General features: G+C 38.8%; 1 protein-coding gene across 1 annotated transcript in view; it reads right to left on the bottom strand.

Moving 5' to 3' along the window:
- Nucleotides 1-1,890: 1,890 nt before the first annotated feature.
- LOC134568034 (netrin-4-like) overlaps nt 1,891-16,619 on the bottom strand; it is a 55,676-nt gene continuing 40,947 nt past the window's right edge. Inside the window, exons 6-10 of the mRNA XM_063426272.1 lie at nt 11,710-11,923; nt 9,843-9,976; nt 8,796-8,864; nt 5,485-5,655; nt 1,891-2,859 (exon numbers count right to left, since the gene is read on the bottom strand). Of these exons, the coding sequence (XP_063282342.1) occupies nt 2,714-2,859; nt 5,485-5,655; nt 8,796-8,864; nt 9,843-9,976; nt 11,710-11,923 (734 nt within the window). The 3' untranslated portion in view covers nt 1,891-2,713. The remainder of the gene's footprint in view (nt 2,860-5,484; nt 5,656-8,795; nt 8,865-9,842; nt 9,977-11,709; nt 11,924-16,619) is intronic.

The following is a 16,619-nucleotide window of genomic DNA, read 5'->3' as shown; positions in this document are numbered from 1 at the left end:
TGTCAGGATTACACGGTGATCCAGCACGCAGTATTGTGTCACACCTAGGACTAAGGATAACGTATAACCGGACCTTAGAATGGCTGGACTTAACGTCTCCAAGAATAGTCAAAATACTTGCCGAGATTTCGAGAGGAATTACCTGTCCAAAACTGCGACCCACGAAGTAACCGGGCTACCTGAGCTGGGGTGAGGCTTGCTCACGGAGTTCCAGTCCCTCGGAGGAAGGGGCCGCTGCATCAGGCGGGACCTGTCCTGGCGGTGAGTGAAGCGGACGGCCGCTGCGACACTATCCTGCCCGACGGAGCCCGACACACGTGGACTACCTGCGAACCCGGTCCTGTTTCCCCACACTCGGAGGCACTGATATGCCGTCACGCAGACCCAAGACCCACAGCTAAGATGGCGGCGGCCATGTGCGCAGGACCTGCATCACAGAGCATAATGAGGAGTGCAGCCATTCCCTGACCTGGCGCACGGGGCATTGAGCAACAATTGACCAATACCAGGCAATGGTCCCTGAACCTGGAGACTCTCTGGGCGCATGGCGCTCATAAAACACCACACACACGGATACCACTGCCGAGATGCCCGCTCACTCTTCATCTGAAGCGCTCACCTGGAGGAATCCCTCCACAGCCTGCCATACCCCCAGGGAGAAGTTCTGGATCCGGCGGAACCCTGGGCCCACGATCCTGGAGATGGGATCAATGGCAAAAGGGCATGAATGCCTACTCAGGCCGAGGACAAGCGGCCCTCGGAGGTGGAGAAGCCACGGCAACGGATAGATCATGGAAACCAGAGCCAACAGCGCCCGCTGGAGGAATCTGCGGACTCAGGAGCCTTGCAAACCAGGTCGGAAGAGATGGCGCATGGAAATATGGACTGGCACTGTATACCCACAGGTTGGACCGCATGGTTTAACGACACCCGCCTGGGCCATGCCCCACTAGGACAGCTCTGTGTTGAACTGATGAGATTTCAACCCATACCAGTTTTGTGGCTGTGCATGACATGCCTGACGTGGACTCTAACCAACATGGCCTCACATGATGAGTACCGTCGTTAACCTAGAATATTGTGTTTTGTTTCATGGTTGGTAGTTTGCGCAGGCATCGCTAGCGTTGGCCACAAGGAGGTATAATTTGCTATGTCCTTCGCTAGCAACCTGACGCAGCTAACAGGAGGGCCAGACCATGTATACGCTTTACACGCCAGACACTGACCCAGACTGCATATAACAGGACACACCACGCCAGCACAGCTCACACAGTGCAGACCCAAACACCTTGATATGATTTGCTGTGTATTCTACAACCTTTTAAAACGTATGGACGCAACAAAGACTAGGATTTTTTGCTTGCTTAAAGGGATAGGCTTGAAATGCGCTCAGCCTCAGAAATGGACAGTCTTCAGATGTTTTGCATGTACTACAAACAAACTTGTCTTTTCACATTACCCCTTAACACCATAAGCGTGTGTCACAAACTACTTTGTTATCCTTAGCTACTTGTCTATGAAGCAGCTTGTAATAATGGAAGCGCACGCTTACTCTCCATACTCCCTATAGACATGTTAGACCTAGCATGTACCTTATACCACTTTTAAAAAAAATTGTGCTGTACACTCAAATGCCTTGTACCTGTTATGCTATGTTTAGCTCTTTGATTTGTCACTGCTGTTGGGGCATTGCAAGAACAACTGTTACTCTTGTGCACATAAAAATAAAGAATTATAAAATAAAACAAAATTTTAAAAATGTAAAAAAAAGTAGGAGACTGTACTATTTAAATAGTTTTAATTTTTACAATTAAAGTACAAAAAAAAATTCTTTTTTTAGGAAAGCCCTGGAGAAAGAACCACAGGGAGGCAGAAGGAAAAAAAGTAAGCATCATGGGAGCAGAAAACAAGCATATAATATATATACAAAGAAATATTATCCACCTGGTTCTTGATTTTTATATTGTTTTCTTGTATATATAAAAAAAAAAAAAAACATCTTTTAGGAAAACCACACACGGTGTAGTTAAAACATAAATGAGCTTGTTTGTCTGCCTCTCCCCTGTACTCAAAGGGCCCATAATACTCTACAAGTATTTGCAGCATAATGTGTTTAATCTCTGCTCCCAAGAGCTCAGGGAGTAAATATTCAAGCATTTCTAGAATAGTGAATGAAATATACAAATAGCGAACAATTCTAGATTCATACAGGGCTTTCTGGCTTGCTGAACTGTTGCAATAAAACACTGATTACAGAATGAGCAGCGGTGATACATTTTCCAAATGATAGCCAGCTCCATGGCTCTACAGGACAGACAACAGGATGTTTCTGAATTCATTTGTGATAAAATGTAAATCAAGGTAAGTATATTAACATAGATACCTTGTAGCAATGTTCTGGAATGTGCGCTACAACAAGCCTCCAGGTGTTGCTTTATTGTTTGCAGAAGTAGATAAAGGTTTCAGTCACCCCCAACCCCCCCCCTCTACTGGACAGAACTTTAATGGTAGAGATTATAGCCACCCACCAAGAGGAGGCACTGTGTAGCCTACCCTCCTTAGGCTAATAAAGCCTAACTACATGTATAGATTAAAAACTGATATTAGGAGCTATTTTTAGGAAAATGTTTACTAGCTCTAAATGTGTACATGTAGGAGAAGGTCTTTGTACTAAAGAGAAGCAGAGATCCCCCATCATCACATCGGCTGGGCACTAAAAGCTCTTTTTGCAGCCTGATCGTATGATGTCCATTGCCTGCTTTGCCCATACAGCTTTCCAAGGCTTCACCAGGCTGTTCATATTAACCAGCAGTTTGTTTGTGCGATTATCTTCAGGCCCAGCTATTAAATAATCCGTACCTAAAGCAAAAGAAGAAGAAAATAAAATCATATGTGCCATCACATCTTGAGTTTTGTAATTACCGTAACTGCAAAGTAAAACACAGGGTTATCTCACAAAAGGTTTAAACCATCTATTAAGACAAACCGATTAGGAAATTGTAAGATATCAGAGTGCGAGAAGTTTCTTACAATATATCATTTTAATTAACATTAGAACGAAGACCCCAAGCAATGTGCTAATCCACAGACCCGCTTATTATTATGATTTCATTTAAATAAAGGCAGATGAAAATAAAATGCAATCTGGTAAGTGTCTAAGCCTTCATTTTAAAATAGAATGTTTATTTTTCTTATAGTCAGGAAAAGCAGATTAAATGTGATGTGGGGCTATATATCTCAAAAGACAAGATGATCAGAAGCATTAGGGAATACAATGCGAATCTTTAGGAACAATTCTGTCAGCTAACTTCACATGAACCGCTCGATTCTTTCCACTCAACTTGTGGAATGAGACTTTTGGAAAAGAGACAGAAGCAACTGATCTTGTGTCCCAACCAGTGCAGACCTGCGGAAACAGGGCACTGTGTCTGTCAGCAATTTGTGGGACAGAATGAAAAAGAAAGAAAAAAAACAGATTGGCATTGGATGCCAAATTCCAATTTTTACCCTTTTGTGGCTGAAAAGGACCAGCAACACAATTTCCAGCTCATCTCTACTAACTTCAAAAGAGCTGGGAAATCTTTGCGTATGGCAGTGGCATAACAATGCAATGAGACGCCTTCAAAAAAAAAAAATCTATCTTTCATGCCTTGTGTGGTGAATGTTTCATGGCATGGAAGCGGTTAATCGGGGACTGGAAACAAAGTCCTCAGCTTGGAACTGGCCCAGAATTGGAAACCGATTCAGGTATTTCTCATCTGAAAGCAGACAGGAGCAGTTCCCTAGTTCTGGTAAGACAGGGTGCCGTTCAGGGCCCAACAATGACTCCTGTCTGGCACTGTAAGAGGAGGATGGAAGGAAAGCTTAAAGGAACACTGTTGGCACTATAACCTTTTCATCTGATAGAATTGGTTATGGTGCCTGGAGTCCCCTGGTATAGTTTCTCCAGTTAGTGTTTAAATTTTCAAGCAGTTAGACACTAAACATGAATCGCTAACCACCCACAGCCCAGCCCTGTGCCTCAGACAGAGATTACACACTTCCCTCTAACTATACTGAATCATAGCCAATTACAACCACCCTTTGCTGCTCAGACTAATGCTTCCTCATTAGACCAAGAAGCACAGAGGGCATGGGCTGTTAAAAGAACACTATAATGTTAGGAATATAAACATGTATTCCTAATGCTAAAGTGTTCTACTCACAGGTTTTGTGAGCTTACCTTTTTTCCAGCTATGAGATCTAGTCCCTGCGCCGCTCAATCTGCCTGCCGTGACACACACTGACTCCATCTTCTAGTCCAATTCAATGCATCTTATAAGGAAGCATTGTGGACAAAAAGCACATGCATGGCCAGGTACGGATTTACTCTCCTTGCTGCCCCAAGGTCAGTTTGCTCAGTACGACCCTTGCTATAGATTAGATATATGTGCTAAAGTTTTCAGTAATCCTTAGGATGCGTTAATGGTATGGTTAAATGGTGAATGTAACTAGGCAGGTGGTGGTTGGATGATAAGAGCTGGGAGAGGCTGTGTGTGTACATGTAGGTTGCTTGTGATGTTGTGTTGGTGTGTGGGGGGGATGGTTGTGATACATTCTTCACATGTTGCTTGTTTGTGGGGATGCTGCTGGTAGTGTTGTATGTTTGTGGAGATGCTGCTTGTGGGGTTGCATGTATGTGGGTGGCAGCTTGTTGTGGCATTTATGAGGGTAGGCTACTTGTGGTGTGGCTTGTTTGTGGAGATGCTGCTTGTGGGGTTGTGTTCATGTGTGGGGATGTTGCCTGTGAGTTGTAGTATGTGGTTGGAGGGTGCTTGTAGTATTGCATATGTGGGAGGGAGGCTGATGTGGGGTTGTGTGTGTTGGTGGGTCTGTTTTCAGTGTAGTATGTGTTTGTGCATGTAAAAATGGGCTGTATGAAGATAGGTGCTGTAATGTGTCTGTTGATCAAAGGGGTTGTAGAGTGTGTTTAGTGGAATAAAGGCAGTATGGAGCATTAAGGGCGATAAAGGCTATAGTGTGGGTTTTGGAAGAAAAGTGGGGTTGTGCTGTAATGCATCTGTAAGGGGGAATAAGGGCTGTAGTGTGTATCTGTGTTGAAGGGGAGAAAGAGTCTGTAATGTGGTGTATAGGGGCTATAGTAGAAAGGTATCTCCCATGTAAAAATTAGTTCCGGTCCCACTGATATTGGGGTATTGTGGAGTAGTGGTCGGCTTAATATGATATGGCCATATCGTGGAAATGAATCATCATATTTGTTTGCTGAGATAGGTGATTTTAAGTAGCCTTGTAAAATTTTAAACCTGTATTTTTGTCTCGCTGTTCCTTAATCTGTATTTTGTATAATTTTTTGTAAACGGCATCACCAGTGCTGAGAAATGCATGTTCCTGGTGGACCCCTCATTTCCTGTTTTTCTAAACATTCTAGATTTAGGCTAGAGGACAACTAAGAGTATAGCTCCACATCTTGTGGGAAGGACTTACCAGGATTCAGAATAGGACAGGTACAGCCACGATTGGTCCAGGATTCAGGGTACAGGCTCCTATTGGTTCGGGCAATTTTCACCTTGCCTGATTTCAGCACCTTCCTCACTTTTACCACAACCTCAGCATGCGTGCCCTTGTCATGTGCTGAAAGGATCCTCGCCTTTATTACTGATAAACAATAGGCATAGGGAGATCACTATGGCTGGACATGTTATGAAGAAGAGAACACTTGATTGTAAAACTATTTTTTTTTTTTAATAAACGTACCCTTAAATAAAACCTGCATGCATTTTCTTTTGCAAATATTTTTTGTAGTTCTATAAAATACAATTAGCTTGTAATAGCTGCAGATCTAATACCTGCATGTTCTGCAAGCCCTGCCCTCTTTTTCCCCAGCACAGGTCATTTTTAAAAATATTTTTTTACATTACATTCTTTATGTACTTATACAAAGTAGTAATACAGAAGGCACTAATTATTCAAAAAGAGAAGATTGTACAAAGGTATAAGTAGAAATAATGCCAAAAAGTCACACGCGAACTCCAGACTAAACTGAAAAGCCAAATACTAAGAGAAACTCTCTAGGCATAATAAATACATATGGTAGAGAAACTGGAGAGGAGACTCGTCCAGTGGGTCACATTGGTGGGGAGTTCTAAAAAGAACTAAGAAGGTAGAGCGGTGTAGGTCTCTTAAGGGAGATCCAGAAGAAAATGAGAAAAGAAAATAGAAGAGAAGAAATTAGAAGGGAATGCTTTCAAGAGGAAAATGTTAAGGAAAGGCTATCTAGTACATCTATCTCATTTTGCAACATTAAGTGCAGGTGTTGCAATCCACAAAAAAAATCTAATATGCTTCTGGAGTAATCATATCTTAAAAACCTTGTGACAAGTACTTCTGGGCCAACGTTTTGTGATACAACTGACACTGCCACCCAAAGTAATGCATGTTCCAATAGTCACACCAAAATGTGCACATTCAGACCAATTTGGGGAACTGGCAGAATATGCTCTTAAACAATAATGTATATCTTTTAAATGTAGGAGATCTGGCAGGGTTTCCTCCGGGTAACAACAAGTAATTCACTTTACCCAAACATTGTTGCCTTGTATAATGACCCACAAATTTTCATTAAGAAGGAGAAACCAGAGATATCTGACTTAGCAAGGTACATGACAACACTGCCCACTGCTATGAAAGAACTAGATCTGCTAGTAAAGTGGTTAGGGTCTGAATCATCCTAACGTGTCAAAAAAGACTTGGAGCAGTCCATGTAAACAATGCAGCTGCAGGTCTCACAATGGTAGGAGATCATCTGGATCAGACCACAGTAGGCCAGAATTTAGTGAGAATTATCTGTTGCAGAATACAAACATTTCCCAATGTCACATTAAGAGATAATCACAAGTTACAAGAAGTAAATAATCTTATATTGGAACTTGAAGTAGCTACAGTAGATCTAAGCTGCTTTGACACTGCAAATGGCATAAATCTAATAATTGGAAGCTACAGTATGCTCTTCAACATACATGAGCAACTATGGAATCAAGACACAAGCAGGAGAATAAAGTATAATTTCCTTCATTCTACTTTTTCTTTTTGTAAATATGTCTTTATCAAAGTTTTTTCAGTTTTTATAGAAAGTTAGATAAAGAGGGTCTTGCAGGACCTAGTAGTAGCAGGAAATACACATCAAATCATACATGTAATAATGTATATGTACTAAGCATTACGGAGTCACCATTGTTTCTGTCAGACTTAGAGTTACTGGGTAGATTATGCTAAGTAAATACACCTCATATAGGCAATGTAGCACCAAATGCTGTGCAGTGACTTGTTTTGGAGATGAGCTCTCTGGGTGTCCAATTTTTTCAGCAAGTTCATTCAAGACATAGCAATGACAAGAAATAGTTCAAGCTTCTTCTACAGCAAGCCAAGCATGTCACCAACTACTTACTCAGGTCCCAGCAAAGATTCTTTAAAATTAATTAAGAAAATTAAAGAATTCAAGGAAATCTGTGTTTGTTTGAAAGACTGATGTAACACCTTCCAATCAGAGAACTCAAGATGGAAACTTAAATAATGTATCTCCACAATGTCCACTGCACAAGAAACCTCTCACCCTCTTAAGAATTGTTGAAGCTCTAAAGAAAAACCTTTGCAAGAACGCATGGAGCTTCTTAAAAGCATGGAATTTGCTAGAGGTGCCGTGCTTCTACGGATCATTTTTCTAAAAACTGTAAGACCACTATTAAGTGTTCAGAATGTGAGAGTGACAAACAGAAAATGCCTCCCCTATCGAAAAGCATGGTGAAGAGAGTACAAATGAGTCTACAACCAAAATATATGTAGCTTCAAGATATACTGTGGTGAGGGTCTTCATAGAAAATCTTGTTCCTAAATATGTTTAATCAATATATATCCAAAGGGACAGCCTGAAAAAGCAATGAGGATGTATGCAATTTTAGATGACCAAAGCAATAGGTCATTGGCTGGAAAAGAACTCTTCAATATGGTCAACATAAGAGGAAATAATACACCTAATACACTTGATACATGATTGGGTCAAATGGAAGTCAGAGGAAGATGAGCTAGTTACTTCATAGTAGCATCTGTTGATAACATACGGTTACCCTTAAGTAAAACAAGGATGAGATCCCTACACATTATGTTGCACATTGTCATCCCCACATGAAACACATAGTTCTAGACAAGAATACACACATTTTGATCTTCCTTGGTAGAGACATTATACAGATACACAAGGTACCACAGCAATGCAGTGGACCTCCCAATTATCCCTATGAACAGAAACTTGATCTTGGCTGGGTCATAGTGGGAGACTATTGTATGGAAGTTTTTCACAGACCACATATAGTAAATTCTATGTGTGTGAGAGACTTTTATGGTAGCTTTGGAATAATGCATTCTTTTTACCCAACTTAAAAAGTTCAGTATCCTGGGATCTATTATCCATTTACCCTGTCAATAAAGGACACCAAAAGATTCACCATAATTGAATAAAACTATCTGACCAAATTATTTCATGAGTACCATTCTCTATCTCTCCAGAAAGTTGCTTATCACAGTAACAAAGTCAGAATACAACTCCCCTGGTGCTAGGCTTAGTTTAGGAATACTGGAGTTTAAAGGTGGCCACAGACGAATAGAACTCGTGGAACTCTGTGTGAAACTTTTTCATATGTCCAATAGTCAACATCAAGTTATATTTGGTTAATTGCTGTTTCAAATTCATTATAAAAGTACATCTATGTGGTTTAACCTATGGGATATTTAAAGAATCTTACCATATGCATATTTCATCTGGCAGAAGTCTGTTACGCTCCTCAACAGGCGCTCTTTACAAACACATTTATCTGGGAAGAAAAAAAAATGTATTACATGAAAAATTCTAGAGAAAGAAAAAAGATCTCAACAATGTATGCTTTAATGTAGATTTAAGAAAAATAGCATTATATATCAACAAAACAGGCCAACTATTCTCTTTTGGCCGGTCCTAGCAGATGATTCAGTTCTAGTCTTTGTGTAATGTGCGTTTTAGTGTACAAGGCTGCTTTAGGCTAGACAAAAATAAGGCATTCTGGGATAAAACCAAACTTTATAAAAAGAGAATCATAGCCTCCCCACTATAAATGGGCTGAATTGAGAAACTAGAATTGTTCTTCTTTATAGACTTCTGTTGAGTTCCCTCACATCTGTATTAGCTTGGACTATTAGGTTTCAAATCTGTAGAGTAACAATGTTCCATGCCTATGGTAAAAAGAGACCATGTTAAATCAGTTGGTATCAAGCTTTTGGGTGTACAGATATATCTGGGTGATGGTATTGTGCATTAAGAAACAATCACCCTATTTGTGAGACAATGATTTAGGTTCCCATTCTTCTGCGGAGAGTGGGGCTGGAAGCCCAGTGGTCCACTCTCCCCCCTAAATCATAATTCTGTTGGCACCATAGTTAGTTTATTTTAAAAAAATAATTATTATATATATATATATATATATATATATAATAATAAAAACAAATTACTTATATCTATGCGCAAACTATATGAAAATAAAAACAAATTAAAAATGCCTATGTCTGAACGTCCTAAATTCCTAAAACATAGAACCCAACAGATGTTATCATGAAACATGTGCCAGGGGTATGAACATGTGTGGCATTACGGGAAATCTAAAATCCGTACTTTCCCAATTAAGATCAAAAATTCAAATCCTGGTGTAACATTTCCTACTGCTGGATTCAGTTTAAAAGAAGTGATGTTAAAAATATAGCAGTGTCTCCACAGCCATTGTGAGAAGAAATGTAACTAATTTTTATTTAAAGTTTTTTACCTGGATGCCTCAGAGCTGAAAAGCCTTGCTCGCTGTTCCATTTCCATTCATCCTCACTCTCATTAGTCGGTAATTCTAAGATCTCAGGGATTCTTCCACCAATCGGAATGTTCAAGACGTTCTCGTCCTCGTGGCTGTTGAATAAAAAGGACATGCCTGAAATAAAACTAATGGATAATTCCACAAAGCTACCCACTGTTACAAATTCTTTATTACAGTCATGACAGTGGAACGTACATCATCAATAATAATTAAATAACAAATCCAGTACCCCTTATGCTACATACATTAAACTATACAGTTTTCACTGGGGAGGTTAAAACAAATCTAGTTCTCAAAGATATATGAGTTTTAAATGATGTATTTTCTATATGTCAATCTTTCCATTGATATTTTTGCATTATGTCATTAGGATTGGTCCAAAATGGAGATTTTAACCTTGAAGATGTGTTTGTATCTAAGAAACCATCAATGTTTACTTTTAAGAGAAACACTTTACTTGCAAAAACATTCCTTTAAAGGTTTTTTACGATTATTCTTGATTTCAGATATAATTGTGTGATTCTACTCACTCAATTGTGGTCAAGTTAGTCATTTAAGACTCTATTCCCACTACTGTATACCCTGTTCTCCCAATTCACTCATTTTGACACTTATTTGACAAGTAACTAGTAGATCATAAATTATTTAATTAAGTTTGTCAAATTTCTTCGAGTTAAAAAGAAAGGAGAGATCGTTGCTAAGCAGACAATGCAAAAAGCATTCTTAGAAATGTATAATTCCAATATCTGATGATTTTTGTTATAAGACAAGATAATCAGCCATATCTAAAAGTATTTTACGTCATTTATAATTTTATACATTTTGAAGAAATAAAACAAATACTTCAATGTACAAACCAGAGAAATGCAAGAGACACTGCAGTAGTAATTTTATCTAGCATGGCCCCAAAATATTCATGTTGAAAATGTCCCTCAATAAATACCCAAATAGTAATCTGACCTTTCATTTTTCTTGTACATTGTGTTTAAAAATATTCTGTTTTTTTCATAATGCTACTTTTGGATAAACTGTTTGAGTAATTAGCTTGTGATATCTTGAACCGGTCTATTTTGAATGTTCAACACAATTTTGCGTCTAGTAAATGTCAAATAACTGTAACACTGTTATAACAGTTATATCACAGAGTATAGTGTAACTCTATTTTCAACTTTTGCACTTTTGATTCAGTGAGCACTTAATTGCTATATCTTTTGAAGAGACTAGATAAAGTAAGCACTTATATTATTATTATTATTATTGGTATTTAGATTGCGCCAACTAATTCCGCAGCGCTTTACAATATTATGAAAGAGGGGGAAATATACAATAAATTAGACAATTACACAAAAACAATAGGTAGATGAGGACCCTGCTCAAACGAGCTTAAAGTCTAAAGGAAACTTATATGTTATATATTTCTAAGAGACTAGGTATAACTTTATAATATCTATGAGACAGATGGACAGACAGATCGATCTATGGACTGATGTTATATGCCTTACCTTGTCACATTACACCTATTTATTAGCATTATTAGTGCTGGCCTTTTTTAGTTTTTTTTCCTTTTTAGTGAAATCTGGATTTGCCCTCTGTATTTAAGGATGATGCGAGATGAGAAACAAAGCCATTAGGTTAGTGCCCTTTAAATGAAAACTGGGATTCGTTTAATGCATTCTTTTTTCAGAAATTAGAGGAAGTGGGTCAGATGTTGCCCACAAAACATGACTTGCACATTGAGACATCTTGCAGAAAGTATTAATTTCAATATAACATAATAGCTATTTTTGGTCACTGTAGTGTATTTTGTAAGAAGAGTAAAAGGTACCTGTTTCGGCAGTCCCCTGTGTTCGCATCACAGTCCCTTGCACAGTCACATGGGCGGCAGCCATTCTCCCCAAATCCCCAGTATCCCACCATGCAGCGGTCACAGTAAGGGCCGGCCACACCAGGTTTGCAGTAACAAAATCCTGTCTTTGAATGGCACTTTGCACTTCGGTTTAAGGTTTCATTGGCTGAACCAACGAGATGACAAAAACATTCTGTAAAAAAAAAAAAAAATCAGTCACATTCCGTTACATAAATCACATTTTATTATTAAGAAAATAAATAAATCATTCAGTTACAAATATATATTTAAAAAGGAATGTGAAAAATAAACAGTTATTCAGTGGGAATAAGCCGGCGAATTTCAGGTTTTACTCAACAAAATACCCCCAAATCTCCAACCCCAAGTTTGAAATTTACCTTTTATGTTCCCAAATATTCCAAGTTTGTTGATTACAACTAAAGGGATACTACAAGCATCATCATCATCATAAGTATAAACAACTTTGGCTCAATGAAGCAGTTTTTGTATGTGTTTATGCAGCCCTAGTCACACCTCCCCTGGCTGTGACACTTACATCCTACATGAAAAAATGGTTTCATGTTCAGTCAGATGTTTACTTGCTCTAAAAGTTGTTATCTCCTGCTCAGAATATTAAACATGAATCAAACACACGAGTCTCATGCAGGCTCTAGAAAGTTATTAACTGAGCAGGAGATAAGAAATTCTAAATTAAACACACTGTGCAATAAAGGAACCAAGAATCTCTAGGTTACTTTTTTAGGAAGTGTTTAAGGAAGGCTGGACAAGTCACATGCAGATAGGTTTGACTGGGGCTCTATAAACAAAGTGATTTAACACATAAATATCAGAATTTAAGCAGTGAGACTGTGGGGGCATGATCTATACACCCAAACTGCTTCATTAAACTAAAGTTGGTTTGGTGACTATATTGTTCCTTTAAATGCATATAAAGGATTTTACTCATGACATGTCTTATGCTTTGAACCAACCTAACAGATTAAAGGATGTATAAATACTTAATGCAATGTTAAGTGGCTGTCAGCCCATAACAAATTACAGCACGGCGATAGTTGTGTCAGCTACAATTTACAATAACAGTGAAACACGAGGCAGCGTGCATCATAAAATATGAAGGATGGATAGGATCTCTCTGGGTATCCAATGTACACGACAAAAAGAACAGATAAAATAACATGTAACCTGATGTATAAGACAGGCTCAGTGGACCAGTTGCCATCAACACAGACAGAGGTAAAAAGTTTGTAATTTGTTATTAAAAGGTATATACTCAGTTATAAAAATCGGTGAGGTTAGTAGAGCATCATGGGAAGTGTAGTTGAGAAATATCTGCTGTGCAACGGATGATCATAAATGACCAAGTAATGTGAAATTTAATATCCATAGTACTAACATAGCAACATAGCAAACAGTTAATCACTAATTCTCACCATGTGGCATTGTATGCAAATTAATGTTTCAGCAAATAATTTTTGTTTTTTAACTGGATTCAATGGGAAACTTTTTTTCCAAGTTTTCATTTTGTTTATATTTTTTACTCTGTTTAGATCTTTTTTAAAAAAAAATCAGTTATTTACCATGTTTTTGTATGTTTTTTATGTTTTATATTTGTGTATGTTGTTTTTTATGTATTTGGACCATGCGTTAAAGGAACACTATAGGGTCAGGAACACAAACATGTATTCCGGACAATAAATTATTAAAACCACCATCTAGCCTACCTGGCCCTCCTTGCTTCTCTAAATATAGCAAATCCTACTTGTATTCAGTGTTTGCATGCAGAAGGTAGAGACACTGAATGGCAGTATTGCACACTGTACAGCACTGCCCCAGGAAGCACCTCTAGCAGCCATCAGAGGAGTGGCCAGTGAAGTTATCCCTAGGCTGTAATGTAAACACTGCATTTTCTCTGAAAGACAGTGTTTACAGCAAAAATCCTGAAGGGAATGATTATACTCACCAGAACAAATACAATAAGCTGTAGTTGTTCTGGTGACTATAGTGTCCCTTTAAGTACAAATTTCCCTTCACATCCCCAACAAAATTGTTGTGAAAGAAGTGGACTCAAAATATTTATTTTGAATTATCTGCTATTCTTATACATAGACATGCACTGTTTCATATATGAAGCATTAGGGATGCTACTATTGCAATTGGGGAACAGTTTTCTTACTGTAGGAAAGGCACGCTCTCACTTGCAGAGTATATTTTTGCAACATGTTAATTTCTGTATTCTGCACATACCCAACATTTAAACAAAAAAAGAAGAAATAAAAAGGTATCTCTACACACTTCCACACATAAACCCCAGTGTATATCTAAATATTTTTGATATAAAAATGTGCAAAGGAAAATTTGATATTTATAAAACAGAATGCTCACAGCTGTGTTCTGCATACACAGGAACTCTGGATTATTGGGCAAAATAGCCAAGATTTAATTGAATGAGCATTCCTAATGCCCCAGATGTACAGCAGAAGGAGACAGAGGCTTAATGGAACAAAGGGCTGGCATTATGGGCCCCGTGACAAGTAATGCCCTGGTCTCTGTGAAAAGCCCAATTCCACATGAATCATATCACACCATATCAAAACGCAGGAATCTGGGCTTGTGGTGGAGCTGTGGGGCAGGTGTGTGCCCAGTCCTGCCTTTTATCTCACTCTGCTATCTGTCTGAGCACTTGGCTAAAGGCAAACAAATGTGTGATATTTAGCATTTTTATTAACAAAATTCCTGGCATCGGGAGCTGCAAAAAATGTTTTAAAACTCTTTGCAGGGCACATTTCCCAAAAAACAATTCAGTTTAAAAGGGATAGTAACAGATCACGTAAAATACAAAACAAACAAAACCAAAATTTACACATTTAAAATGAAGTGTAGACATTACATTGACCTACCTCCCTTACTAATAACAATGTATACATTAAATGTAATTAAGAACAATTTATCATATTGACACACACTTATTAACACAATTATTGTGGTTGAAAGCAGGGACAGACAGAGTGTTTTGGGCCCTGGGGCAAATTTAGGTCATTGACCCATTGCCAGCAGTCCTGCAGTAAAGAGGTATTAGAGCCTAGAGACCACCAGTATAGATATTTCTACAGCACTATAGCATCAGGGATACAAACCTGTATTCTTAACGCTATGTGCCCCTATCCCTAGTAATATACAGCCCCAGTGCTCATTCCAGCCCTGCTTGAAAGACACTTTACTGTGAGTGACAATGTTATTGCTGTGGAGCTCTGTTATACACTCAGACACAGCAGCTCGTAGAACAGAGGGACTGTCCCTCCTAAATAGAGACACTTGGGAGGTATGCTTGAGAGTTAGTTAGTAAAGGTTAGATATGAAGCGGTGAAATTGACCAAAATAGTTTAAGCTAACCCCACAGCTGCCAACTGTGGAAAATGACATTTCAGGGATAATTTGGAGCTGTGTTAAATCTAGAATAAGTATGTTTTCTGTGAAGCATTGCACAAAGCGCAAAATATCATCATGAAAAAAACAATACCCACAGATCTAGGAAAATGACATTGCCAGCGCATGGGTGTATATGTGTGTGCAATGTCTGTAAATATGCATATTTATTTGTGTGTATATTTGTATGTGTGACACCAGGATCAATGCAGTGTATATTTGTGTTGCTATAGTGTTCGTATTAAAGCATGTATGTAATAATACATATATACAGGGAGTGCAGAATTATTAGGCAAGTTGTATTTTTGAGGATTCATTTTATTATTGAACAACAACCATTTTCTCAATGAACCCAAAAAAGTCATTAATATCAAAGCTGAATATTTTTGGAAGTAGTTTTTAGTTTGTTTTTAGTTATAGCTATTTTAGGGGGATATCTGTGTGTGCAGGTGACTATTACTGTGCATAATTATTAGGCAACTTAACAAAAAACAAATATATACCCATTTCAATTATTTATTTTTACCAGTGAAACCAATATAACATCTCAACATTCACAAATATACATTTCTTGCATTCAAAAACATAACAAAAACAAATCAGTGACCAATATAGCCACCTTTCTTTGCAAGGACACTCAAAAGCCTGCCATACATGGATTCTGTCAGTGTTTTGATCTGTTCACCATCAACATTGCGTGCAGCAGCAACCACAGCCTCCCAGACACTGTTCAGAGAGGTGTACTGTTTTCCCTCCTTGTAAATCTCACATTTGATGATGGACCACAGGTTCTCAATGGGGTTCAGATCAGGTGAACAAGGAGGCCATGTCATTAGATTTTCTTCTTTTATACCCTTTCTTGTCAGCCACGCTGTGGAGTACTTGGACGCGTGTGATGGAGCATTGTCCTGCATGAAAATCGTGTTTTTCTTGAAGGATGCAGACTTCTTCCTGTACCACTGCTTGAAGAAGGTGTCTTCCAGAAACTGGCAGTAGGACTGGGAGTTGAGCTTGACTCCATCCTCAACCCGAAAAGGCCCCACAAGCTCATCTTTGATGATACCAGCCCAAACCAGTACTCCACCTCCACCTTGCTGGCGTCTGAGTCGGACTGGAGCTCTCTGCCTTTTACCAATCCAGCCACGGGCCCATCCATCTGGCCCATCAAGACTCACTCTCATTTCATCAGTCCATAAAACCTTAGAAAAATCAGTCTTGAGATATTTCTTGGCCCAGTCTTGACGTTTCAGCTTGTGTGTCTTGTTCAGTGGTGGTCATCTTTCAGCCTTTCTTACCTTGGCCATGTCTCTGAGTATTGCACACCTTGTGCTTTTGGGCACTCCAGTGATGTTGCAGCTCTGAAATATGGCCAAACTGGTGGCAAGTGGCATCTTGGCAGCTGCACGCTTGACTTTTCTCAGTTCATGGGCAGTTATTTTGCGCCT

The sequence above is a fragment of the Pelobates fuscus genome, chromosome 7, assembly GCF_036172605.1.
Source record: "Pelobates fuscus isolate aPelFus1 chromosome 7, aPelFus1.pri, whole genome shotgun sequence".
NCBI classification, from domain to species: domain Eukaryota; kingdom Metazoa; phylum Chordata; class Amphibia; order Anura; family Pelobatidae; genus Pelobates; species Pelobates fuscus.
The sequence above is the reverse complement of the archived record's forward strand: the minus strand, read 5'-3'. Positions and strand labels throughout refer to the sequence as shown.